The sequence below is a fragment of the Phasianus colchicus genome, chromosome 22 (genome assembly GCF_987193195.1).
Source record: "Phasianus colchicus chromosome 22, bPhaCol1.hap1.1, whole genome shotgun sequence".
Lineage (NCBI taxonomy): Eukaryota > Metazoa > Chordata > Aves > Galliformes > Phasianidae > Phasianus > Phasianus colchicus.
The window spans coordinates 1103013-1130479 of record NC_143457.1 but is presented as its reverse complement, the minus strand read 5'-3'; the positions used below and the strand labels follow the sequence as shown (position 1 = coordinate 1130479).

At 47.5% G+C, this 27467-nt stretch overlaps 1 protein-coding gene across 4 annotated transcripts; it reads right to left on the bottom strand.

The window, feature by feature from the left end:
• Positions 1-739: 739 nt before the first annotated feature.
• CCDC30 (coiled-coil domain containing 30) lies at positions 740-27177 on the bottom strand. Of its 4 annotated transcripts, none has more exons than XM_090123087.1 (26): positions 26829-27177; positions 26085-26252; positions 25855-25975; positions 20928-21118; positions 19610-19699; positions 19056-19209; positions 17831-17902; positions 16713-16828; positions 15503-15610; positions 15114-15214; positions 14376-14568; positions 11733-11831; positions 11035-11160; positions 9541-9663; positions 8731-8888; positions 7874-8120; positions 6724-6897; positions 6213-6422; positions 5413-5570; positions 4876-5023; positions 4593-4714; positions 3927-4068; positions 3460-3596; positions 3034-3148; positions 2091-2161; positions 740-1910 (listed from the first exon to the last, which is right to left on the bottom strand). In XM_090123087.1, exons 3-26 carry the CDS (start codon positions 25883-25885, stop codon positions 1697-1699), a joined length of 3300 nt encoding a protein of 1099 aa, XP_089979213.1. In that variant the 5' UTR covers positions 25886-25975; positions 26085-26252; positions 26829-27177; the 3' UTR covers positions 740-1696. The 4 variants fall into 4 exon arrangements, with proteins under 4 accessions (XP_089979213.1, XP_089979214.1, XP_089979212.1 ...); XM_090123088.1 differs by having other exon boundaries at positions 26838-27177; XM_090123086.1 differs by lacking the exon at positions 26829-27177 and adding an exon at positions 26329-26354 and having other exon boundaries at positions 743-1910; positions 5413-5561.
• Between the last annotated feature and the right edge of the window lie 290 nt (positions 27178-27467).

The following is a 27467-nucleotide window of genomic DNA, read 5'->3' as shown; positions in this document are numbered from 1 at the left end:
CGTCAGCCACACGAGGGCAGCCTCACCCTCACCGCGCCGTGCTGAATTCCGCCGGGAAGGTTAACGGCGCTCTGGGCCGCCGCGTCCGCCCTCAGCGCTGCTCCATCGAACGGCGTTACTGTGCTCAGACGAGGGCTGAGATCCTCACAGACGATGAATCCCCTCCTCCGCGTGCTTCGATTCGCTCGGTTCCAGCAGTGACTGCCATTCATCCCCCTGTGCTCAGATCTTTTTCATCCCCACTCACAGAATCACAGACTGGCCAGGGTTGGACGGGACCTCAAGGATCACAGATCTCCAACCCCCTGCCACATGCAGGGCCACCAACCTCCACATTTCACAGCAGCCCAGGGCCCCATCCAGCCTGGACCTGAACACCTTAGGGATGGACGGGGCATCCACAGCCTCTCTGGGCAGCTGTTCCAATACCTCACCGCTCTCACAGCAAAGAACTTCCCCCTGACATCCAACCTAAACCTCCACTCCCTCAACTTCAAACCATTTCCCCTCGTCCTGCAGTTATCTACCCTTTCAAAGAGTTGATTCCCCTCCTGTTTGTAGGCTCCCATTAGGTACTGAAGGCTGCAATGAGCTCACCCTCACAGCCTTCTTTTCTCCAGGCTGAACAAGCCCAGCTCCCTCAGCCTGTCCTCATAGGGGAGGTGCTGCAGCCCCTGCTCATCTTTGTGGCTCTCCTGTGGACCCTCTCCAACAGCTCCCTGTCTTTCTTGTACTGGGGGCTCCAGACCTGGATGCAGTGCTGCAGATGGGGCCTCACAAGAGCAGAGTAGAGGAGAACAATCACCTCTCTGTCCCTGCTGGCCACCCCTCTTCTGATGGAGCCCAGGATCCCATTTGCTCTCTCACAGCACCTGCCCCAAACTTTTCTGCCTCCCTCTTTGCATACACAGATCCCCTCCCCACTCCCTGTGCACAATCTGCTCCTTCCACTCCCACCTATCCATGGGTGCATTCCATTGTTGCTTGTGAGCATTCAGATCTACTCTATTTCCCTCTCTGCAGATTTAGATACCCTCCTTTTACCACCTGTGTTCCAAATTCCATTTCTTCAGCCCCTCCATCACCCTTCTTGCTCTGATTCCTTTTCCCCTCCTCCTTGCACTCAGAGCTCCCTCCCCATTCCCTCTGCAGCCAAATTCCTTCCTCCTCCTTCAATGGCCCTTCTCACTACCCATACAGTGCTCAGATGCCCTCCATTCCTCCCCCTGTAAAAGTTATTTCCCTCCAAACCTCAGACCCCTCCTGTCCCCCTCCCTATGCTTGCACAGAGCTGAAGTGAGAGGTAAGAGCATGCCAAAGCAAGCAGAACCTGAGCACAGACAGAGGGGAATGGAGAAACATGGATGCACAGCCAAGCACAGGAAAATCCAAGTTTTATTTACAATGTTTGCAGGGAATTTGGATTCAGGAAAACACGTGTCTCACCCCACCCCCTCTTCTTCTATTGTATTGAGTTTGTCTGGAAATTCCAGCCTCCGGGTAGGTCTGAGATGACACGCACACATTTAGTGTTGGCTAATTAAAAAAAAAGCTGTTGAATAATTTAGTTACCACAGAAATCACCAAGCAAGTCATTTGGCAACATTCCTTCTTGCAATCCTTAATGCTGGATGGCAACTGGAGCCCAAATCCTGGCAGCCCTACCAGTCTGTACTTTACAAATGTCTTTCCCAGGTTAGAAGTTCTCAGAGCTGATGCTCTGACTCTCCTCCTGCAACTGGGAGGCTGTGGTGTCTCCAGGTGAGGCTACATTCAGGTACCCAATCTCTGAAGGCTGAGAGGGGGATAAGCAAAAGGATGAATCCTGGCTCTCAGCTCCTCCTTCAGGCTTGGCATCGTGCACAGGCTTCAGGCTGCTCAGGGAGTCTGGTGGTTCTCGTGGTGGGAAACTGAAAACACATTTCCGCTCTTAAGTCATTCTTAAAGCATTATCTGATTTCCTGCCACCTGCACAACTACAGTGCACCTCTGTGAGGCAGCACAGGACTATGGCTGAGCCCAAATGCTCAATTCCTGCCTTGTCACATGCAAGGAGAAGTCCCCTTCCTTCTCATTTTACCCCACAATACCTGGCACGGGGAGACGACGCCAACACCTTACTCTGTAGCTGTCGTTCAGAAAAGTTGGCACTCTTCAAGTCCTGGAACGACAAACACAGACTTCCAAAGGGGGAGGTGCATGTCAAACCCTGAATTTCAATGTACAGCCTTGGACCTGAAGGTATCCCCCACTCCAGTGCAGGTTTCCCAGCTCTACAGTGCTAAACTAAACTAGACTAAACATAAATCTGTCCTTAGAGTCTGAACCTTAACATAAAAGCAACAAACCCCAAAGCCCGGGTCAAACAACCAGAAAGAAAGAAAACACAATGGACTGCACAACCAGGTCCTGAAAGTACCCTTTTTCATTTGTAACCAAATTAGTTTCAGTTCTAGCAGCAAATCCCATACAAGTTCAAAGTCAACTTGGGATTCATCATTCATTCCCCCTGGTTGCAGTCCTTCAGCTCAGGGCTCTGGAGATCCCAGGACCCATCACTGGTGTTAAATACAGAGGTGAAGAAGGCATTAAATGTCTCTGCTTCATCTTCATCTCTGTGAGATGTTCAATGAGGTTGGTCACCAGACCAATGTTTTCTTTAGTCCTCCTTTTGCTGGTAACATGCTTGGAAAAGCTTTTTTTGTTAGAGAATGCTACCTGTGCTCCTGATCTCTTCACCAGTACCTCAAAGGGATATTTTGATCACCCTTGGACTTCTCATCCTAAGTTCATTGCTTAACAAGCAGGACCAGATAATAATCCGAGCACCATACCAGCTACCCTAGAAGTTCCTTCTCACCAACAAGCCACTGCAGTTTGCTGCATGCTTGGCATCTCCTTTCCATCCAAAGGAAAGGACTGGCTCAGCCCTTCTCTGGCACTTCAACTGCAGCTACAGACACTGATTCTCCCAGCAGGACATCAGCTCCCACCACCTGTCTGCTGAGATCAGGACAGCCCAGAGGATCTCACCTCTGTGTTGGGAGTGTGGATGCTCCTCAGCGCGCGCTGCGAGGGCTGCACATGGCCAGAGAGATGGAGTTTGCTCTCATGCAGCCTCATGTTCTCCTCATCCAGGATCTTCATTCTGGGTGTGTTGCACAAACACGGCACAGGTTATTTCCCTTCTAGCCCCATTATGCTTCCTAAAGGACCTTTCCTTTTTCAACTTCAGATCTTTTGGCTCCATGGACTTCAGCTGTACGCCAAGAGTTTTGCTGGGCAGAGGGCCTAATTATATCCCACAGCAATCAACAGCCCCAGCACTAATGAACGAGACACAATTCAGGCTTTCCGCCAGGCAAAATTAAGATTTCTTCATAGAAAGCATAGTTGCAGACATGCAAGGATGAGGCAGGCTCCTAGGGGCATCCCACTAAGACATCATTAGGTGCTCACCTGCTCTGCAGGGCAGCAACCGTAGCCCTGTTGCTCCAAGGGGTCTCCTCTTGATCAGTTATCCTCTGGAGGAGCCGTCTTCTTTCCTGGAGTAACTTCTCATTCTCAGTAGTGATCTGTGCAATCAGTGCCTTCCCCTGAGCACCGTTGCAGAAGGAAACAACCAGAAGTTACGGTTTGCTCTTCTCTATCTTCTCTAAACATCACAGCCTCTCCCAATACACCACAGGCACCAAAGTGCCTTTCTCAGGGCTTTGTCCCTTTCAAGGAAGTTTGCTAGAAGTGGCTCTTACACCATCAGCTCTAACTATTCAAGACTCCCTGTGTACCATTGCAAGGCAAGTCCACCTCTGCTGGAGGTGCTCTGCAAAGCTTATTGCGGCAATCTCCTTCTAAGGAGAAGAGCTACTCTGCATTCAGCTTTCCCTGCCTTCACTGTGGGCAAAGCCCCCGATGAGTTCTTTTACCTTTTCCACCTGGAGTTTTGACTCACTGAGCTCATTTTCAAGCTGCTTAATTCTGCTGTCCCTTTGTTTCACCTCATGGATAAACGTTGCTTTGGCTCTGCGGATCTTGTCTTTGTGGCGGAGCTGCATTTCATTATATTTCCTGAGGAGGCACAAAGATGTGAAACCCTTTTGTGTTTTAAACCAAAAATGAGGCAGAATACATTCTGCATTTAAAAAGGCATCTTAAAACCTGAACCAGGAGCTGCAGCCATCTACCAAGCTCTGTTTGTCCACACAGCTGAAGGCAGAATGAGTGCACTGATCTTCTAGACTGCATCTTTTACTGTTGTGTCTGACCATTTGGTTGTTTGTTTTTTTCTTGCAAGACTTCATTAAGCATCAACCAAGTGGAAATTGATTGGGGAAAGGACCCAAAGTATCCCCCAAACTGACTCCCAGCTTTACAAATCCCAGCCCTATCTCTTCTGGGTTAGCCCTCCCTGGGTTAAGACATCTCTCAGTGCTATGTGTCCTAAGCAGGAGAGACATGAAAGGCTGCAGAACAGTCAAATCCAGTATCATATTAGGCAAATAAAGAGCAGCTCCTGGGTAGTTTTGTGTGTTGGGTTTTTGTTTTTGTGTGTTTTTTTTTGACTTCACATCCCTTCCCACTTAAATCTTTACCTGACATATAGATCCTTCTGGTTCAGGAGACGGACTCCTTCCTCATAAAGAGCCTTGTTTTCCTCCTTCAGTAGCGAGAGTTGCTCTGAGAGCTTCTGGCTCTCCTTTTGACACTGAAGGTGCTGCAAAACAAATAGTTTTTCTATTTTTGTGCATCCTTCAGCCATAGGGGCTCTCCGCCTCCTTTCAGTCTGGTCTCCAAAGCTTCTCCATCACCAGTCCCATCCACTCTGCTCCTCAGCCTCACCTTGGGTGATGAGGACATGAGTGTGCTGCAGCTCACCTCGCCTGAGTCAGTTTTTTTGTCATCTTCCAAGGCGTGCAGAGTCTTGGCCTGCAGCTCCACGTGCATCTTGGCCAGTGATACCTCTGTCTCATGGGAATGCCGCAGCTGCTGCCGCAGTTCCTCCACCTGCTGCTCCAGGAGCTTCCTAAAAGCACATTGGTGTGACAGTGAGACGCTGACACTGAGATCATCTCACCATGTGCCACTGTGAGGTCTAAAAACAACGCAGTGCGCTGCATCTAGACCAGACAACTTGAGGAGCAGAAAGAAATCAGAGTGTCCTGGATGTCCCCGTGTCCCAGTGCCACGCCAAAAGTTGAGTGCTGTGACTGGGAACATCAAACCCTGTGTGAACAGAGCTGTGCTGCGATGCAGCTGGACCAACAGTGCTGGCACCTAGAGGTAAACTAGCACTGCATCAAATTACTGGGCTGGAAGGAAGGCTGGTGCGCCTTCTGAGTCAGTCGAAACCCCCACCAATCTTTTATGCTTCATAAAGAGGGAATGCTGTGCATCTTCCCCAGCTCTGTGTACCTTTTCAGCAGCTCCTCACGGAGCTCTTGCTGCACTCGAGCTTCGTTTTCTCGAGCTTCCTTCAGCTCCTCCTCCAGGAGTTTCTTGTCAGAAACACGGGCTTCTGCTAGCAGGAGTTGGTGCTGTGAATCCTTCAGCTTTTGCTGGATCTTTGAGAGCTCCGATTAAAATTGAACATAGATTAAAGTTTTCAAATTTAACGAGCTGGTATTGGAATCAAAGGAGTCACAGGAAAGGAAGATTTGCTTGCTTCTACGCAGACATGCTCATTTCTGCAGTTCTTTGTGTCAAAGAGCACTCACTAAAAGCAAATTCTTTCCAATGACTATCAGATTTTGGGTCAGATACCATGGCATGAATTAGCAACAATCTTTTTTACACTTAATGTGATCCTGCACACTTCAAAACCAAATCCAGCAATCAGTGCAGGAATCAATACCATAAAAAAAAATCGGAGTTTTTGCAACTCACCAGGCTGCAAATAGTGGCAAGAGTTGCCAGTGAGAGCACAATCCAAGCTCCCTACACCTGCCTGCATCCCAGCAGTATGCTCTGAAACACTGAGCTTTAGAGACAGGAGTTAAGGTAACCAATTTGCCTTCTATTGCCTTAATTATGCTCCCATTCATGACTGACGTGTCTTCTAAAATACATAGTCAGCCTCTCAGGCAATCTCACCCTAGTGAAGTGCACTTCTGGAACTTGATTCATGAGCTGCTACTGCATCTTCTTCTGAACTACAGCCACACATAACTGCTAGATCATCGCTGATGTTAAGTTAGTCCACCTTGATGAGTTACCTGTTTTTGTGCTTCGTACACTTTGGATTTCTCCTGAACAAGTTTCTCTTGCAGACCGCTCTGCAATTTCTCAGCCTTGGAGCACTTCAAGAGCTCTTGTTCGAGTTCTTTGACCTTCTGCTGGCTCTTCTCCCACTCTGCTGACAGAGAGGAGCACGTTTCAGTTGTGTCCAAGAGCTTTGTCCGGGCTTGCTTCAGTTCAGCTTTGACCTGAGTTTCAAAAGAAAAAGAAATCAAGTTTGCACTTCAGTATATAGAATCTGGACAACAGGATTACCAGCTACTGAACAAGAACAAAAGCTAAATACAGCAAGCAAGTACACCATGCTTTATTTGGAGACAGTGCATGCATGAGAGAAAACTGGAGTGAGAGCAAGACATTAGCAGACCCCAACATTCACCAGCCCAGACAAGAACGCAAATCAGATCCAGTGTGTTGAAATCAGCCACTTCAGACCTCCCATAGTTTGTGAAATAACACAATGCCTTCCTCTCCCCCCTCTTTTCCTACCTTGGTGCATTCCTGCTGAAGCAAGAGGTTTTGCTTTTGTAAGTCAATGTTTTTCTCCCTTTCGTATCTCAGTTCCCTCTCAGCTGAGCTGCACAAGTTCTGCACCCGACGCAGGTCGTGTCGCAGCTGCTGCAGCCTTTCCTCCTGCTGTTGGAATCTCTCTTCAGATATACTCTGCAGGAACAGAGGAACAACAAGAATCAGGAAACAAATCCCTGTTAAAACTAACCTGGCAAACAAAAGCAAAACAACTCAGATCCGAAGTGATTTCTGACAGCATCCACGGTTCTGTGACAGTCTCTAAGTGCAGGTGACAACCAGATCCACAAAGTGAGTGCTGGCAGCAGTACAGGGACAAACACACTGCCACAGCAGCCTGGACACCACAGGGCAGTCCCCCACTTCTGTTACAGGCAAACAGATTTACAGGAGTTTTAAGAAATTAATTAAGCTCTTCAGCCTTGCAAGAGCACTGTACACAAACTAAAAGCTCCTTCGACATCTGCTTTATCAAAATCCTTCTTCCCAGCATCAATTTCAGCCACCTGTTGATCTGCATTCTCACTTCCCACTTTCACCCTCTGCTCTTGGGACCAAACAAAATCCACTGAAGATCAACAGTACCTCCCCATGCCGATGCCCAGCTGGCTGGGAACCCCTTTTTAGGGCTCTCATCACTTACGGATTTGTTTCCCCATCTGCTCCTATGAAGATTTCTTTCAGCACCCTCCCTACATCTTCTAACCTGCTTTGGCAAACCATATGCTTTTCTCTGCTGTCACAACCTGCTCTGACTGTACAGATGGGACGTGTCTTGGTATCACTGCAGCTCTGATTCTCTTTTCTGCTTTCACTCTTGCCTGCAGGCCCTCTTGTCCACAAATCTCTTCCAAACCCCTGCACATAATCCTTGCTTATCTTAAAACTCTCCATCCTGGATGTCTTCAAAATCTCTTCTTCCCATTACGTCTAAAAACGTAACAGAGGGACATGATGACACTGCACATTCCCAAGCACCATACCCAAGGAAATTGGTGTCTCAGCTCTCCCTTTCTGTCGGTCCTGCAGCCCTTCAACGACTGGCTTCTGCTCCCATTTTGCTACTAAATTAGTGAAAAAAGTAGAGTGCAGATGGCAAAGCTGCCCATACCTGTTTGATGCTCCCATCTAAACTGCCTGCAGAGCTCTGTGACATAAGAAGCCTGTTGTCTCTATGGACCATGCCTTGATTCATCCTCAAAGCCTCCTCAAATGTGTTTTCATGCTGCTCCCTGGTAGTCAGGATATCTTGCTTTAGCTGGGCAATTTTTTCCATCAGTGACTGTTTTTCTTCATTGCTCTCCTTCAGCTGCTTTTCTAGCTCCTCCCTCTTCTTGTTGCTTTCAAGTAATTCAGAACTTGAAGAAGAAATAGCACAGGAAAGTGGTAACTATATATATCTGAGGGAAATCAGTCTCTCAGGGCTATGAGAACCTCGTGCAGTGCTCTGGGCAATACCCAAGGCTCTCTGGAGGTTTTAAAGGGGATTTAATCCTGGGTCTATCAGTTCTGGATAAGAGTCAGGCTCCCACAGACACCGATCCACAAGAGGTGTGTATCCAAATGGTGAGTTCCCAGTCATTCATTACTAGGTTAACATAACTAGGTAAAGAAGCACTTGTGTGGGTCTGTATGAGCTAGACTCACAAGCAGCCCAGGAACACTCACACTGTGACCTGCTGTATGGAAGTAGGGGCTCACACCCCACCTAAGCCATCCATCTGACTTATCCTGATCCAAACTGTGTGTCCCAATGAGCTAACTTACATCTTATCCTGGATTTGCTGAGGGAGGTGCTTATTGACCAAAACTCTCTTCAGAAAGCTGATTACCCACTATCTTAAAAAAGACACAAACAGCTGTGGCCATTCCTCCCAAAAGAAACAGGGCATGAAGTTTTCAAAAGACTACACCATCAGCCAGCACAGGTGAGAGGCAAAAAGCACCACAGCCCTTGTTAGGGTTTACCAGAGCTGTTCTTGTTCATCTGTCAGGTTCCGGATCTGCTCTTCCAAAAACACCACTTTAGCCATCTGCTCTTCATACGCCTTTCCATCCATACTCACATCTTCCCGTTGCTGCTGAAGTTTGTTAACCTGCTCATTTTCTCGGACAAGCTCAGAGACCTGCAAGGTCAGAAAACACCACCACTCATTTTCTTTGGCCTCACCGTTCTGCAGCTCTTCACCCATGAAGACACGCATACAGATCTGCATGGGAGGCAGCTGTGTGTCAGCTATCACCAAATCCCATTGCTTTATCTAATTTCACCCTCCTGTTGGCTATCTGTATTTCTCAGTGCATTACATCATGTGCCATGTTTCTTTACAAAATTGTAGCTTACAAAGCAGCTTGCAAAAAAACCAGCAGAAGTACAAGGCATGTATTCCTCCATTCAAATCAACCCAAACCAGCTTGCTTAGGATGCCTGCCCTCCACTTCCAATGTTATCTTTGCCTTAACACCCAGCACTGGCAGACCCAAAACCCAGGACACAGAACAAACATGCACAGGAAGCAGAAGGGGCAAGAAAAGAAGGGATAAGGAACACAGAACTCTCAACTGGATTGGAACAAGCATCTGCCTAGTCTGGTGTATCTGCTAAACACTGGTGAGACCAAATCCAAAGCAATGCTTCCTGAGTGTATGCTAGCACCAATATTTTGATTCCAGGTCTCATCTACACACAGATGCATTTATTTATATTGAGCAAGGCAAACATGCAGCTTCTACATGCATCAGACACTAGAACGATGGCAATTCCTTTACACTTCTCACCTCTGTTTCTAGTAGAGCATTATCTTTTTGTAGCCTCTCGTGGGAAGCATTAATGAAATCTCTGCTTGCTGAAGTTCTTTGGACACTCTGGCTTTTAAGCTCTGGTTTTGTGTTAGGCAAGTCCTGTTGAAGAAAGGAGTTAGCAATGTAATAAACCACCCCTAATTATAAGCTCAGAGAAAGTGCTTTCTCCTCTGCAACATCCAGAAGTCTCTTAAAACCAAGGGAAAAAAAGAAGTTCTAATAAATGTAAATGCTCTTTGTAGAGCATCAATTCTTGGAACATTTCTTACATGGTCATTATTAAAACCTACAAGAACAAGAGAACCGCCCAATTTGCTGTGTTTTGGGCATCTGGCAAAACACTGAACAACTTCAAGTCTTGACATTCAGATGTGTATTAATCAGGACAGCCTACTGTCCTGATGGAGAGCTCACTCCCAGCATCCTGCTGGAAAATGATTTATCCCACTATCATTGCTCTAAAAAAAAGAGAATTTAATGCATCTGTGAAGTCAAGGGTCCTACCAAACACTTGAAAAACACTTACTACCTACCAGCCTAACACAGGCCATTGGATTTCACTTTTATCATCCCTTTGATAGAGAAATAGTTTCCTCTGCAGCTTAAGCAGAACCACAAACTTACAAGGACAGATGACTTTCATCACAAGGTCCCTAGATGATGAGTGGATGGAACTATTGGGATGCAGAGGTTAGAGTGGCTCCTCCTGCCTTCCCATCATGTCCAAACCTGACAGCACCTTTCATAAGTTGACATACAGAGTGACCCAGCTACTTTCTAAGCTACTTCTCAGCAAGGTCTGGTCTGTAAGGTGAGCTTCTAACAGCACTAGGAAAGAGCTGCCCTCTAGGTGACACCATTCCTCCAGTAAGGCTGTGGTGTGTGTGCAGTTCCACCAACTGTTCAGACCTCCACTGGTTTCTATTTATGTTTAACGAAGTGATTATGACTCACAGCTGGTTTAAGGTCACCCAGGGAGGGAAGAATATCTTTGTAATAGATGCAACCACCACTACTCCTTGCCAGCCTCCCTCGGGTCCTATCTTCTGTCTGACCCAGGCTGCAGATCTGCAGCTCTTAGTTTTCAGCACCTAACCTGCCCATGCTGAGCTCCCCAGTCAGCCTCCAGTGAAGTGTGCCCTGAAGCACTCAGCAATAGCAGCAGCACTTTGGAGTTAGAGACAGTCCCCTTAAAGTAGCTGGATTTAAAACCAGCTGCCAAAAAAACCTTTGAAACCCACTGGACTAGAGAAAAGGGTCAGGAGAATTCAAGCAACGCCACCGAAGGGCAACCATGGATGTTTTATGGAGTCAGAAAGGCATCCCTCCCCTGCAGGGAGTCCCACTTCAGGAACTACATGCAGATCCTTCTGGAAGAGCACTGCCCACTTCCCAAACTAGAATTTCACACCATTCTTCCTGGGAGACCAGTGCAAACCTGTAGCTGGTACACATCTGGCTGCTCAGTACCTTCTTCTCAGCCTTCAGATCTTCTCTTAACAGCTCAAGTTCAGATGCAAGTTGTTTCCTCCATTCTCTGCGCTCTCCCAGCTGACTTCCCAACTTTTCTATCGTTTCCTGACAGCTTTGCAGCATCTGAAACAAGTAAGATCGAGAGTCACCTTCACAGCACCACTCATTCTAGCAAAATAGAAACAAACTGCAGAAATTCCATTTTCTAGAAAGATAAAGCTGAGAAGAATGTTTCCCCAAAGCTGCCTGCAGGGTTATGCCTCGAGCTGGCTGAATATTTCTGGAGCATTCAGCTGATGCAGGATACCTGGGTAGGTTGATTTCCCGTATACTACAAGCTCTGACTTCCCCACAAAGAAACCTGCAGATTCTACTGTCTGACTGGCAAGTAACAAAACTTCAGGTCTTGATGTTCCTCTACAGGTGTAAACCTTTCACCCCTCATAAGGAAGCCAGCGTGCTCCTCAGCTTGTAGTACTGAAGGCAAGAAAATCTCCTAAGAGAACACTCACAGTAACAAACTATCGTGAATACAGGACTGGCATGTTGCATGTCTTTGGAGGAAAGCAGCTATCTGCCTGGCATGAGCTGATAGGGTGCAAATTATCAGAAGAAACTGATAAAGAACATTCACGAGATGTTCATTTAATACATTTCCAAATAAAATGACACGTTTCCTAAAGAAAACCCCTTACCTCTTGCATCTCCTGTGCTCCATTGGATGCCTGCTCTTCCCCACTCATCTCTGTTTTGTTCTTCTGCACTTCAAGCAATTCCGTCTCTAAACTCGTGATCTTAACATACACAAATCACAGGTTAAAGCCAAACCAGCCCTTGCAAAAGGCAGCGAATGTAGCAACTTCAGAACAAATCCCACATTTGGAAGCGAGGAGTAGGGGTGGATATGGACTGCTGCCAAGGCAGGCTGGCTTCAGCAGACCTTTCATCCTGCTGTTTCAAAGGCCAAGCAAGCCTGTTTTTTAATTTTACCAAGCCAGGATTTAACAGCAACCCAGTGGGGTGAAACACTCAGGGCTCATATAGAAACCCTTTCCGTGACAGGATGACAGCCTGCAGCTCTAACAGGACGTTGGAGCTCTGGAAGGGATCTCAGGAACAAAGTAAACCTGCTCTCCTCAACCCCCTGTCAGCCTTTGTTCACAAAGCTGATACACAATAAATCTACATTATTTAGCTTATTTTTCCTCCAAGCCATTAACTTTTCAGTATTTAAGCTGGGCAGGTAAGTCCCATTCTAATGGCAAAACAATACTCACATTGTATCCCCGCATCCCTGTTCTGTGTCAGCAACCTATGCAGCCAGGATTTTGGTAGGTGTGCCAAAGCAGAAAAGATTCCCAAGTCCTTTTCACACGGTGCAGCCTGGCAAACACCCAGGGGTGCTGCTTTCTCCAGGCTCCAATACACTCGCCTTTGTGCAGCTCTTCCCACACCACAGCCAAGGCACCCAAAAGCCTGAGAGATGAATAACGCAGCTCTGCTGCACTCCATCTGTACAGACAGTGAATCTAGCCAAGGTTTAGCCTTCCTCTTCCATCCTGCAGACCTCTCCTCCGCTGCCATTTGTAGCCTTGCATCTCCTTGGCTGCTTGGAAGAATCTCCTGGCCTCAGTCAGAAAGGATGGGGCTGCTCAACCCAATGGAGAAACTCTTGGCCAAGCAGCAAGGCCTCCAGCCAACCAAAGGAAATTGAAAGTCCCTGACAGTCTGTTTTGGGGGTAAAGCTTCTCTATTCCCTACCCACCTAGAAGCAAAAGTTTTCTGGCTTCCTCTGCTCTCTGGCTATAGATTAGAGAACAAGATCTGTCCTTAGAGCTATTCAGCTGCCTGGTTGAGGTGGACTGCATGCCCTGCTAAGCAATGCTCCACCAATACCGTGGAGCAGTGCTCCTCACAATGTCACTTCCAGAAGGATGGAGCCCTCATCACATCAGGTCTAAGGACCACTTCAACAATGGCAGCTTCAGACTGAGAAGCTTCACCCATCATTTAATCCACATTCAAGATGTCAATGGAGATGACTCGGCAGGTCTTGCAAGGAGGTCTCTAACATTGCACAGCTCTGGTAAATGAGATTACCACCACAGTGCTTCAGATCAATGGTGTCCTAAAGGCTCCCAGATGGTCATGTGCAAATAAGTGAAAATAAGGACTTTCTTAACCTTCTCAAGTCAAAGGATCCTTTGAACAGCCATGTCCTGCTAACAGAAAAAGACCCAGATTGCCTTCATTTTGAGGGTGCCCAAGAAACCAAGCAGGACACATTAGGAAGACACTAGCGAGATCACCTCTTGATCAAGGTAGAGCAGAGCCTGTCCAAACGCATTAATTTATTAGAGCTCTTCAGAAAGGTGTGCCCAGCCATCTCTGCTCTATTCAACAGCAGATGCTGCAGCATGAGAGAAAGGGTGATGAGGAAAACCTCACTGTCCTCTCAAATCCAATAGTCTGGGGACATCCTTTCTGAAAGGAAAGGACGCAGATCCTGGCCCCCATACTCCCATGTGCTTCAGCATTTGCAACTGACAGGCGTCCAAGATGCTGTGTTCAGGAAGTCACAAGTGCAACCTTTCATCACCAGCATGCTGAATTAGCAATCTTTCTTCAGATCAGGTGGCACCAGTGCCCCACAGTGACCAATTTCTTCTGTTAGGCAGGTCTGGAGAGGGAATGGGAATTGAAGCCAAAGCCAGGCCTTCCATGATGACCTTCTATCAGAAAAACCTCTTGCCTCTTCTGAGCCCCCAAAGAACTTCTGGCTGCCTCAAACTTGCTCTTCAGCAGGAACTGAGGGCAGCAGCAACATCCATCCAAGGTGGAAATGCAGCTCTTCAAGGAGCCTGACATGGAAGTCAGGGAAATAAATGCTTCCAAGATACAAGAGGCTCAAAGGAAATACCTTCAGAGAAAACATCACGCAATTCAAATTTGAATCGCAAAGGCTTTGCTTCAGCTCAGACAAGAAACTGAAGGTTGCACAGCCCACACTTACAGAAGGGCTGTTTGTGAAGGGAGTGTTGCCTGATCTTGTGGGTGCAGGACAACAAATTAGCTCGTTAAGAGTGCTTGTTCAAGTGCAAAAAAGGGAGAAGTTGGAAAAGACAAAGCTGCTGTACTTCCTTGGGGTATGCATACCTCCAAGCAAGTGTCAATATCATGTGACTGACATACTTTGCAAGTAGTGTTTCTTGTTAAACTAAACAAAGCAGCATGCAGCTTTAGGTCCAGCATCATTTTATTTTTCCAATCGATATGCAGAGAGACAAGCAGCTAGAAATAAACAAAACCAAACAGTATTTCTCCCATTCCTTACTTACTTTCCGGTGAAGTCCCTCCACCTCACTCTCAAACTGTTCCTTGTCCTGCTTTGTTTGGATTTGTGTCTCTCCCAGAATTGATTCCAGCTCTTCATTGCGCTCTACCAAATCCTCGTGCTCCTGCTCAAGTTTGTGCAGCTTGTGAAGGAGCTGTGAATTTCTGCCCTCGATGTTTTCAATCACCTCTCGACACCTGCACAACAATGACAAACATCACCAAGACTGAAACTGCTATGTGGGATGGGATAAGACAGTCCTTTCCTCCTTGAAGCCCTTAGAAGAGGCTTAGCAGCAGCACATCCTGAGCAGGCCACCTGAGAATGAAGCTTTGTCTTCCCTTAAAAATCCCAGTTAACGTATTTAAGTGTGAAAGCCAAATGTTTTGGTACATCCCCTGGACAGCAATCAAATCCAGAGAAAATCCTCCCAGCAGCAAAACAATTTCCAAAACAACACTTCTGCCTTCAGGGAGCCACAAAAACCTGCCATCTACTCTTTTAGGAAAGCAAAAAACAGGAGAAAGTGCCAGAAAACGGACTGCATTCTTGATACACATCCACTCAGGACTGCATTACCTCCAAACTTTCTAATTCAAGAGCAAAGAAACAAAGCTGGTACCAAAGGATACTCTAATGAACCCAACTCCTAAGCACACTCTGTAGGACAGAGAAACAGTAGCCAGAATGCAAAATAAGCCATACAAAAAGACAACTTATTAAGGATTTCTACGGTGCAAACCTTTTATGAAGAGTTTCACTGCCCTGACATCTGTCTTCTTGATCTGAGCCAGCTTTGCCTGTAATACAATCCTCTTCAACTTTCCCTTCATCCTTTGTGCCCTGTGTATCAGAGAAAAAGAAAAGTTAGCATGCAATTAAGACTGAAATATCTTGGCATGATGTGATTTTAAAGATGCCCAAGTCTCTAACAAATGAATGGGACACGAGCTACATCTGCCTGTATTAAGATAATCCACCAGCCACAAGAGTAAAACCCCCCCAGACCTGTAATGATTACAAAGGCAGCAGAGGACGTTAGCTTATACCAACAGATGTGCTCTACACATCTACACACACACACAAAGGATATGCTTTCCGTGATGGCAAACAAAAGGCACTTGAAAATACCTGCAGTGAGCAAGCTGCAATTTCTTCAGTCTTGCCTGGTGTGGGTAGGAGGAATCCCCGTTTCTCGCCTTTTTGATACTCACTGATCTCCTCTTTCAGCTGTTCAACCTTCAAAATAAAAATGCTTGTACTTTTGGCAGATGTTCATCTCTCTGTCTTATGGGATTAAGATCCTCCTCCATAAACTGAAGCTTTATTAATATTAATGCTCAGCTTGAGGGATTGGCCGAGATCACATGGCTGGTACCGCCAGGCGGCCTCAGACCAGAGAGGTGAAAGCAATAGGAGGTCAGCATGCAGCTCACCCACTGCCCACGCTGCTCTCAGACAGAAAAATGACTTCAGGACACACACCTCTCATGGGTCATAAAGTATGCTCACAGCTTTTACAGATTAGAATGACAGCTTTCTATTACATGAACAGTTAAACCTCATCTTCCTAAGAAATAAAGATCCTTAAATTTTAGCTTGACAACATGTTTGGCTGGAAGTGATCTCAGTCTGGCTACATTTCTTTTTTGCACTGAGAAGTCAATCTCAAATCTTAGATGCTTCTCTATTATCTATATACTTATGTGTGCATGTGCAGCACAGACTGCCCTGTAAATCCAAGCTTTAGATGACAGCATAACACTAAGAGTCAGCATGTTTTGAACAAGTTCTGCAAGGAGCAGAACTGCATACTAAAAGTTTGAAGTCCTCAAATGTTAATAAATCTCATTCAAGAAAGTAAGTCTTGATACTGTCTGAAAGAGATGGGCACAGTATTCTCAATGATACTGTATTATTTTAAAACTACTAGTTTTAATCCAGGAAAACAGCAAGATGTGGGATGACATAAGCAATTAAAACTCTTGAGAACCAGCTGTAGGCTGCTGAATAACTAATAGAATTCGAGAGTTAAGGACAGAGGCAAAACTTGTGCCAAGTTATTCACCCCCCATTGGCCATCTCACTAAGGAAATATCCTATTGAGAAAGATTGCTGCATTCAGAGAATTCTAATCTCATTACGTGAACGATTTACTTAGGATGTTTATGAGCCACATGACATCAGAACTGCAGTTCTGGAAAAACTCACAGCAAAAAGGGGAAACACAGAGGCAGAGCAGGGAAAGGAGTCCAGCTGAACATCAGCAATCAGCCCAGGAATGCCAGCTGTCAGCAGCCTGCTGACCCAGAGAACAAGCCAGGACAGCATGGGCACTCACCAATTCAAGGAATGTTTTTCTTTCCAAGTCGAGTGTTTGGACCCGTGCACGCAGAGCCAGAATTTCCTTGTCCAGCCTGCTGTTGTGCTCCATGGCCTTCTGCAGCTCCGTCCTGTCTGGACACAGCACATGGACTGGTCACCAGCTCCAACACTGCCTCAGCCCTTCGCCTCCACTGAGCTCAGAGCGGAGCTATCACATGAATTTCTGAAACTGCATTGCCCTTATGCACAGGTGTGTGACAGCAGAGTGCAGACAGATGCACGTGGGAGCACAGTTCTCTCACTCAGACAGAGATTTATGATTCTGGAGATCCAGGTTTGATATCAGCACTACCAAGCTGTGCCACGTTTACTGCAGGAGGACAGCAGTCTCAAGTTCAAATCCCCCAACCATCCACCACACACGAGCTATGTTCTATTTCAAGTTACAGCCAGAATCAGCAGCATGGACAAATCTGGTGTCTGTCCACAAAAGGTACTTCAGTGTAAAACAGTTTGGAAGAAGTTTCCTTATGAGTGAAAACTTGCATAACATTCACTATTTGCTATGAGCAGAAAGAGAACCACAGTATTAATGTATTGATATTTAGGACATGATGAGTAGAGCAAAACTTATGGCCATATAAGCCTGAATCAATAAGCATGTGTAACCATCAGATGAATTAACACAGAACAGTATTTCACCTGCAAGAAATAGGAGAATATATCTGTATTGGGAGCACACTGACAGCAATGGTCTACCAAGTGCATGCACACTGCTCTGCTACTCCTAAGTATAACTAGTGGGAAGCCAGTTTTCCTTAAAGAAATGAACAAAGATTTTTCCCTTTTCAATTTAAACTTGGCTTTTCCTTAGGCAAAACTAAAACTATACCCAGTGCCTTCATTCCAATCCAGCAAAAAATAACAACAACAACAAAAACTAACCATAACCTCAAATTCCACTTCCAAGCAATGACTGTGCAATTGGATTTTCACTTTCTGTAATTTGAAATGAAAAAAAAACAAGAAAAACCTTCTATCAAAGCCTTCATTTGGCCAAAAAGCCTGTTTTAATGCTAAGGAAAGCCTTACTATGATTTTGGATCTCCTCTGCTTGTGAATTGGGTGACTTACCATCCTGCCTCCATTCATCCATGCCTTCTCCCTGGCTCCCAGAATCTTGCAGCACTGACCACTGGGCAGCTCCTGTAAGAACAGGAAGACAGTTTTGCTCTGGTTACACATTTCTGAACACAAAACTCAGCTGCACTTTTGATGCACTTCTCTGTTAAACATAAAATTGTAAGAAAAAGAGTCAGTCAAGGGGTGGGCAGCTAAACCATTGCACATGATTTAAAATCTCTAATCTCCATCACTAAAGACTCAAGAATGGGGCTACAAACTGCTCAGGAGCAATCTTGTATTTTCCCATAAACACAAGCAGGCAGCTGCAGGTTGAACCAAAATACACCGCTCCAGTGGAGTCTTACTGAAGATCAGAGATTTTGTTTCTATTCAAAGAATCTGTTTATTCATGGCTCTGCAGCTCATAGGGAAGAGAAGGCATGCAGGACAGACAGCACCAGGAGAACTCACTCATCTTGCACTCTAATATAACACAATAAGCCACACATACATAGCAAGCATCAAAACCTTACTCACAGTTTGGAAAGCCTTAGATTCATTTGATACTTAGGGAGATCCACTGAGAGGAGTCACGCTGCATCCCGTCTGAAATCTGGGGAAGCAGTGCCGTTTGGAGGCTGCAACACAGCACATGCACTGTGCCCACAGATGCACGTGTATCAATCGATACACAGAGCAGATAACTGCGCTCGTTTCAATGCCTGTGATTGAAAGGCTGTAACGATGGGTTTGGAGGCTGGCTAGGAGGGTTAGGGACATATCTGAACATTGTGAAAGCTGCAAGGTTAGAATCATGATCTATGATTTGCATAGCAGCACTGCCCAGGTGCTAGCAGTCTCCTAATTGCTGCAAATGCTGCTCACCGCTGGCATTCCCTCTCACGGAACTGGGGACAACTGGAGCAGCCCAGAGAAAAAGCATCTAGGGGCCGGTGTTTTGCCAGGGGGGGCTCCTGCAGGATGCACCAGTGAAGCATCTGGCTTTAGGTACTGTATCCACAAAACAGGGTTTCATCCTGACTGCATTTACTGGATGCATTCAGATCTCCTCAATACTGAGGTAAAAATCTGACACTGATTTTTTCACATTACAAGCAGGACAGCCTTTCTCCAAATATCCTATCAAAGAAGTGCAAGGCTTGCATTAAACAGGTCTGGGCTAAATGCCAGCTAGTAACAAGGAGTGGCATGCAGCCACAATAGGAGCTCTTACCTACTCTGCTCTGCTCCTTTCCCTGTGCAGCCAGCTCATCTGTCAGCCTCTGGATCTCTTTGTGAGCCATCAGCAGCCTCTGTGTGGCCTCAGCCAGGTCTTGTTCTACTCTCACACGTGATGCCTGTTCCCTCTCCAGCTCTCTCCTGTAGGGCTGAAACACACAAGCTAGTGCTGCAATGGAAATAAGATGACTCTCAGTGACCACAGATGGCCCCTCCATGCTCCTCCTGACCCGCTGGAACATTAGTGGCCACACAAACAGAAAACAGGTGAGCTTATAGAGGCATGCTGCAAGGGGAACATGCCAAAATGCAGACATCAAACGGTGTGCTATGGCTGTTTCCTACAGAGCTCTGCTTTTCCCCCCTTCAAACAATCCTGTTCATTAAGTAGTACCAACCTGACATGATTGCACTGGCTGCGTTTCCAGACTCACACTTCACCAGCACAAATCTCTAAGTAACCTCACAGTGTGAGGAAGAGTAGACCCACTGCTTGAAATCTCACTTACGTGCCATGCGATCAAGCAATCAAATATGTCAATGTATTACCTCATTTACTGTATCTTCAGCATGCTGCATGGATTCACGCTGTTGCTGGAGTTCATCTTCCAACTCCTGATGAATGTGGGCAAATTCATCCTTGCACAGAAATAAATTTTTAAAGATCAGCACAAGAAAGCATCTTGCCATGAATCCCTGGACACCAGCACATTGCATTTTCAGTTTTAACATGCCTTCATTAGTAGGGTGCTATAATCATACCTTATAAAGAACAGATTTCAACCAGAGATATCCCACATCTCTGCGAAAATACCTCATATGCATCAGAGACAGCTACAAGAAAATGCACGTTTACACCCAGACTTTTTGGGCTTCCAGCATAAGAGTGAACAACCATGAAGCAGCTCCTTTGAGGATTAGAAAGATTACATGTTCCAGTCAAAAAGTTAATTGCTCTATTGCCTCGAAACACCATGGTGACTCTCATGATTGTGTAGAAAAAGCGTGGCGCTACCAAAAAGAGCAGAGTGCTTAATCAACAGCTTCTAGCTTACAAGCATGAACATCAATGCAGAATACCTGTTCTAGCTCTCACCCCTGCTTGCAGTCATGCTCCTTGCCTGCTTGCTCTTTAGAGCGATGGATGGAACCTGCGCTTACATCTAACAGGGGTAAGCATCAGCTGCATCTTCAAAAGTGCGAGCTCCATGCAGGATGGTCTGGATTCAACATGAGACTTGCAAGCATCTGCATCCTTCAGCTGACATGCCTCTATTTCTCTTACTCAGTCATCATAATGAAGGAAGAATGAATCTGATTGCAGCAGGTAAATGCCCAGGGGCAGGTGTGATTAACTGGCACTTCACTGGGAAGTTACAGCTTTGCTTCCTTCTAACCAGGTTAAGTTCTGTTACAATGCTTCACCAGAAAAACAGACAATTTTCTGCAATTGTTTGTATCAAGTGGCAAGAAAGTCACAAGATCATTCAGGATTTGCATAGAGACATTTTCTATTAGGGAGTGGGAGGCAGCACATCAGGGAGCTCTCCCTTGCTGATTTCTTTCCTTCTGAGGAAGATACTTACATCTGAAGGTGCTTTTGTACCAGGAGTGACAACCAACCCCACAACAGCAAGGCAGGAACTCTAACTAGAAATAACATAACCCTGTTTATTATCCCTGCCCTGTGTAAGATGTGAGAGCAAATCATGCAGAAAAACACAATTGTGAAAAACTACTAAAACGAAAAGAATATATGTGAGCACTGAGAATCTGCAGATCATTTTACTTAAAAAGAAATAATCATAAAGACATTCTCTTCCCCAGCATGCTTTCCATCAGCCCAAACAGCTGCAGCAGGGCGTACCTGAAGCTGTGCAGCACACAGCCTGTCTACACAACTGTGTGAGTTCAGTTTCTGATCTGCGACCTGCAGTTTCTCCAGCAGCGCCGTTCTTTCCACCAGTAAATAAGCAATCTGTTCACTGGCATTACTGTGAGCTATTTCGGACAAGCCTTCCTGTTCCAGCATCTCCTGGACCTCCTTCAGCTGGGCTTCTGTAAGGCAAGGCTTTCTGTGAGCAAAGGAAGAAAGGAAGCCCGACTGATCCCCTGCAGATCTCATCCCAGCTTCACTAAGTACTCCCTCTCACAACAGCCCCAGTTTCTCCCCGTACCCTTCAAAGGCTCATAGAACTTTCAGTCTCTCCACCTTCTTTCCAGATCCCTTGCTCCTGCCCTAATCCCACTGTCCTGATGTTCCTGCTTATACCCACTACCCTGCCTGTCAAGCAAGCAATAGGACTTTCTGCATCTGAGTTTTCTCACCTTCCCTCTACCCGGCAGCTCAGCTCCACCAACCTCATTATCCTTGAGCCTCTTAACTCCTAACACAGTTCAGTGGGAACTAAACTACAGATTAGAAAGGCCTCAAGATAAACAAAACAGAGGGCAGGCAATGTCAAACATTTTCTTTGAAAGAGCAGACAAAATGCCATATCGTTCAGTGTGCAGTGAGGAGGTAGATCTGAGCAGCACTTTTTTCCCCCATGCACATTCATCCAAAACCAGCTGTAATCCCACAGACTTCTTCAGGTAACAGACCTCCAAGGCCTCTCCTGTAGGATTAAAGGTGTAAAAATCCCTTTTAGAATCAAACTTACAGCTCTTCATCATTTCTCTCAAAGTACCAGCTAGGAAGACTGCACTGGGAAAGACTTCAACGGCTTTCAAAGCAAATGGAATGTAATGGTATTCCCAAGAGAAGCTGGTGCTTGATTATGGCTAAGCACTGTGGTATGTAGGGCCATAGTTGGCTTTACTGCTCATTTCTCATCAGCCTCACTATCACTTTTGCAGTAATTTGATGAATATGAAGAAAACAACCATCTCTCCCAATTTCTAGTCCAAACTAGATGATAAAAGTTGACACATGCCTTCACATGGGAATCAAGAGGAGCTGGGGGTTTGTATGGAAGTAGAAGGGATGTTCACACTGTTGTACTGCCTAAAGAACTAAACATTGGAAGTGAAACAAGCATTTCTACATTTCTAGTACTCTTAGGGTAGTTATACTGCTCTGGACACGTCTGCTCCACACTCCCACTCTCTGGGTTTAACAGGGGACCCAACGCAATCGCACCCTACGGCTCAAATCAATGCCATGTTTCCACTCTGCATTTTGCAGCCAGCTCTGTTCAGCCCTATGAATGGAAAACACCCTGCGGTTTCCCCTTCGTGCTCCCTGTGGTTATGAATTACAGTTTGTTCCACAAAGAGGTCAAATACAGCTCGTTTGCTGCTTCTCTCTTTGAAGCAAACCACAAAATATTGCATTTTGCAATTGAAAAACTAACTCATCCCTTGCTCCATATGCATTAGGAAGAGCCCACAGCTCATACTGAATCAAAAAACCCACCTAACACCCAACGTGCCCTACAGATTCCTGCCATGGCTTTGCCAAATCCCACCTGTGCTCGCAGTCAGGGTTACAGCTTCTCTGAAAGCTGCTCTGAATACAGCCAGCAATAGGACAGCAGGTCAAAGGGATTGACAGCTCTGACCTCCTACAGCTGCTTCTTGGCTGGTAGTTTTGCTTGAAGGTATCTGAATCATAGATGGCCTGGGTTGAAAAGGACCACAACGATCATCTAGTTTCAACCCCCCTGCCACAGGCAGGGTCACCAACCACCAGACCAGGCTGCCCAGAGCCACATCCAGCCCAGCCTTGAATGCCTCCAGGGATGGGGCATCAATTTGCCTTCTACCCAATCTGCAAAAATGACACTACATGATTTAGCTTGTGGCAAGAGGATTTAGACATTTTGCACAGGCTAAAGAAAGAAAGATTTGAGAGAATGAGGGCAGCCTGCTGTATACAAACTGCTGCTTGTAAATCGTCCTGATTTCTCACCAGCATCTCACAAACCCTTCTCTACCATACCCATTCTTGAAGAGAGCAAACATATTCTACGATCAATGTCACAGCAGTGCACTGATGCATTCCCACAAGCAAGTACCCACTGCACAACCACTTCTTTGGAGGCAAGCTTTGTATTTGCAAAGCTGTCTTGCTTTCACGAGGTTTCCCTCCCTGTCACACAGGGACAAGCAATTCACAGCTATCACACCCACAACAGGAACTCATCCATGCTGCCTACATGAGAGCAATACAGCTATTATAACAAACAGGCTACAACTATTCTTTTTTGTTTCGCTCTTAAATCACTGTAGGCTCCAACTGCATTGTGTTTTACTGCTGGTACATTTGTTTTTCATAAAAGCTTTGGTAATTCCGTGCATGAGTTATCGATCTGCCCTCCAAAAACACGGAGGCACACGAGATGAGAACCATCAGAAATGGATTATGAACTGCCTCGAGGACAGGAAAAATTTCAATCTGGGCAGAGGTACCAAATGAGGTAAAGTTGCATCAATAGCTCAACATAAAACCAGGCATGGCTACAGTGACTCTCCAGGCCCAGTCCTCTGGACTCGCCTTACTCACATTTCTGTTTAACAATCCCACTGGGCTGGGGGTCTTCCTTTTCACAAGATCCCTTCTCCAGCCCTGTTTTGACAAAGCCTGATCTGCAGTATCATCTTGTCCCTTCTAAAGAAAAACAAAACTAAACAAGAGGCAAAGTGAGACCTGGAGGACAGCCAGCCTCTAGATGCAGGCCTTCTGCCTGCCCTACACCCACAAGACTTGGGAGGAATCATCTGGACTGGTTTGCACACATTCCAGCAAAAAGCAGAAGTCCAGGGAACAGAGCCAGCAGTGATGTAGCACCAAACCCTGCAGCCACACAACAGGCAGCAGAGGCACAGAGACAGAGATGGGCAGTGTTCTTTGTAAAAGAGGAAGAATAATTGGGGAGGGACCAAAAGGGAAAAAGAAAAGTGATAGAAAAAAAAATACAGCCCAAGAAATGACCCACATGAACTACAAGCAGCTGAGGCACATCCTGTCCAGAGCCACAGACATCCAGCTGGAGTGAGCACTGACAAATGAGAACATGAGCACCCACTCCTAAGGCTGAGCTTTCAGAGGAAAAGGCTGACATGCAGCCGCAAACATTAAAGGACCCAGGGCACAGCTACTGAGGTATTCCACAGCCTCCAATTCAAAGCTGCTGCCAGGCATGAGACAGCAAAGCTCCAGTCTTCCAGCTGCCCTCCAGTGCATAAAAGCACTGTACAACCACAGAAATCCCTCATGGGTGGCGGGCTGAGAGCAACCTGGTCTCAAATAGCAAGCCAATGGGCACAGAACTCAGTTTTCATCTGAGTGTTGATCATTGCCCAACAGCCATGAGAATCCTTAAAAAACACAAAAAGTGGAAAAGAGCAGAGCCACCAAGGAGAAATAAATTCCAACAAGGCTTTGGGGACATTTCCATCTCCTGCCTGCCACCTGGTGGGGAAGAAAAAAAAAAACAAAAAAAACAGTGAAGTTTTCTACCACAGCAATGCTTGCAAGAAGTCACTCCATCATTACAAACCCCTCTGCAAGTGGCTGCAGTAGCAAGTGGCTCCAGGAGACCAAAGGGGCCACAGAGGAGTGAGATTTTCAGACTGGGCTTAAACTCACCTGTCTTGTAAGGTCACACTGTCATACATGTTCCCTAAGATCTGCAGGCTGCCCAGAACCAACTTCCAAAACAGCAATTAACTTCCCCAAACTCCTATGTCTTTGCCCAAAATGAAGTGCATGTAATGAAGAAACTGTTCCCACTGTGCTTCTCACCCCTACCTTCACCACAGACCCAGGATAAGGTACAGCACAAAAGAAAGAGCTAATGGTAAGAACATGCTCTGAGCAGTGCTCAGTGCACAAAAGAAGACAGGAATAAGTCAAGAATGAAGTGACCCTATGTTTGAGAGAAAAGCAAATTATTTAAAGGAAGAGACTATATTCCAAATAAAATGATAGCACTAAAGCAAACACAAACCACAGGGTTTGAATTGCCAATGCAAATATACCAGTGTCCTACAAAGTTGTCTTTAAATCTGTGGACTTTCTCTAAACCAAATCCAATGGCAAAGCTGCTTCACCACCTCTAGAAAAAAACACAGCTCAGCACTCAGCTACCAGAGGAGTTTGTTGTCAGCTCAGGGCTGGGGGCACACAGAGAGGTGGTGGTGCCCCATCCCTAGAGAGGGACTGAAGGGGCTCTGAGCACCTGATGGAGCTGTGGGTGTCCTGACTCATAGCAAGGGGTTGGACTAGATGACCTGCACACCACTGAAAAGAGCCTGGCACCATTTGTTATACACCAGCCCTGTGATATTTACAAACACTGATGAGATCCTCTGAACAGCCCCAGGGCTCTCAGCCTTTCCTCACACAGGAGATGCTCCAGGCCCCGATCTCTCTGTAGCCCTCCTGGGCTCTCCCCAGCAGCTCCCCGCCTGCCTTGAACTGTGCAGCCCAGCACTGGGCCCAGTGCTCTGGATGTGGCCTCCCCAGTGCAGAGCAGAAGGGAGGAGAACCTCCCTCGTTCTGCAGGCCATGCTCTGTGCCATGCACCCTGGGTCCCATCAGCCTCAAGAACGTCCTGCTGGCTCACAGCCGCCCTGTGGCCACCAGGACACCCAGGTCCTTCTGAGCAGAACTCTCCAGCCACGTCAGTGCAGGTCAGGTGCTGTACACGCAGTTATTCCTCCACATCTGCTGAACGTTACGCTCGCTCTTCTTGAACCTCATCAAATTCCCCTACGCCCAAACATCACCACTCTCACAAAGCCCCGCAGGAAAGCTGCCCACACCCTGCTGCACAGCGCTGGATTACCGTGCTGCAGCCGCAGCCGCGCCAGCTCCATCCCGAGCCGCTCGTTGTCCCGCTCGCACTCCGCGACGGCCGCATCCCGCTCCTGGCTCAGCCCGCGGACGTGACCCACGTAACGCTCCACCTGGGGACGCAGCGCCGTGAGCCCCTTCCAGCCCGGCCGTCCCGCAATGCCAGCCTCTCTCCTTTCCCCGCCGGCTCTCTCGGGGCAGCCCAGCCGTTTCACCCCTTACTTCTCTCAGCTCCTCGGCCCGCCGCCGCTCCGCCTCCCCCAGCCGCGCCTCGGCGCGCCGCAGCAGCCGCCAGGCCAGGCCCAGCTGCTCCTCCGCCGGGTCGCCGGGATCCGCGCCCTCCGCCCGCAGCCAGCGCCGGACGTCCTCCGCCGGTACCGGCGGCTCCGCCTGCAGGGAAGCGATACCCGCCGTGAGCGACGCGCGGCGCACCGCCGGCACCCGCCCGCGGAACCCGGGAACTCACCGGCGCGGCGGCCGCCGCCTCCATGCGGCGCGGGCCCGGGCCGCGGGGCGGCGGGGCGCCATGGCAACGGGCGGCCCCGAGCGCGGCGCCGATTGGCTGCGGAAACGCCACTCGTCCCTTTGGGGCGGGACTTCCGGATGTCGGCCAATCGGCGCCGCGCTCGTGGCTGCCCGTTGCCATGGCGCCACGATGCCCCGCCCCGCGTAACCCGGGCCGGGGGGGTCTCAGCCCCGCCCGCCCCCTCCCCCAGGCCGTCCGCGTTCCGGCCGGCTCCCCGCCACACAACTCCCGAGGAAGCAGCAGGAAGGTTCCCAGCCCGGGGATCGCGCTCTTCTCTAGCAGGGCTGCGCCTGCTGCGTTCCCTTCAGCCCCTCACACGGCGCTCCGGACCCCAACTCGAGTCAAACAGCACGGCGCGGACCGCCCACCACAAACCATCCCACCGCACACCGACCAGCGCTGCACAACGGCTGCTGGAAGGACACCACACAAAAACCTACTTCGCTCACCGCAGCTATTCTCTATTTCCTCGCAGCCCACAGCTTCTCAACCACAGCAGGTTGTGGATGCCCCATCCCTGCAGGCATTCAAGGCCAGGCTGGACGTGGCTCTGGGTCAGCTGGTTGGTGATCCTGCACACAGCAGGGTGTTGGAACTGGATGTGCATTGTGGTCCTTCACAACCCAGGCCATTCTATGGTTCTTGAAGCCTCACACGGGTGCCTCCTACACCAGGTACCAGTTCACAGACAGCAGGCAGTCAAGAGGAATACACACGAAGAAAATAAATCACAGCAGCAGGTGTTGCCATGTTGCTCTGACTGCATTTGTGAGCAGAGTTCTCGCAGTGTAGATGCACAGGATCCATCCCGGAGCAACAGATGCCCTCCAGTGTTGTCACCACCCCGTTCTCATTCCATGTGCCCAGCAGTCTCCCCATCCCTCTCAATGCCAGCTGACTGGCAGCGCTGCGCTTTCACTCCAGCCCATGACCAAGCACCACAAAGCTCTGTTCCTTCCATCCAGAAAGAAACTTTGAAGAAGCAGATTCGAGAAAACATTTTATATGTACCATTTCTCCCTCTCCCAGGGCATGGGATAGAAATACAATATAACCTTTCCTTCTTTACAGACTAGAAC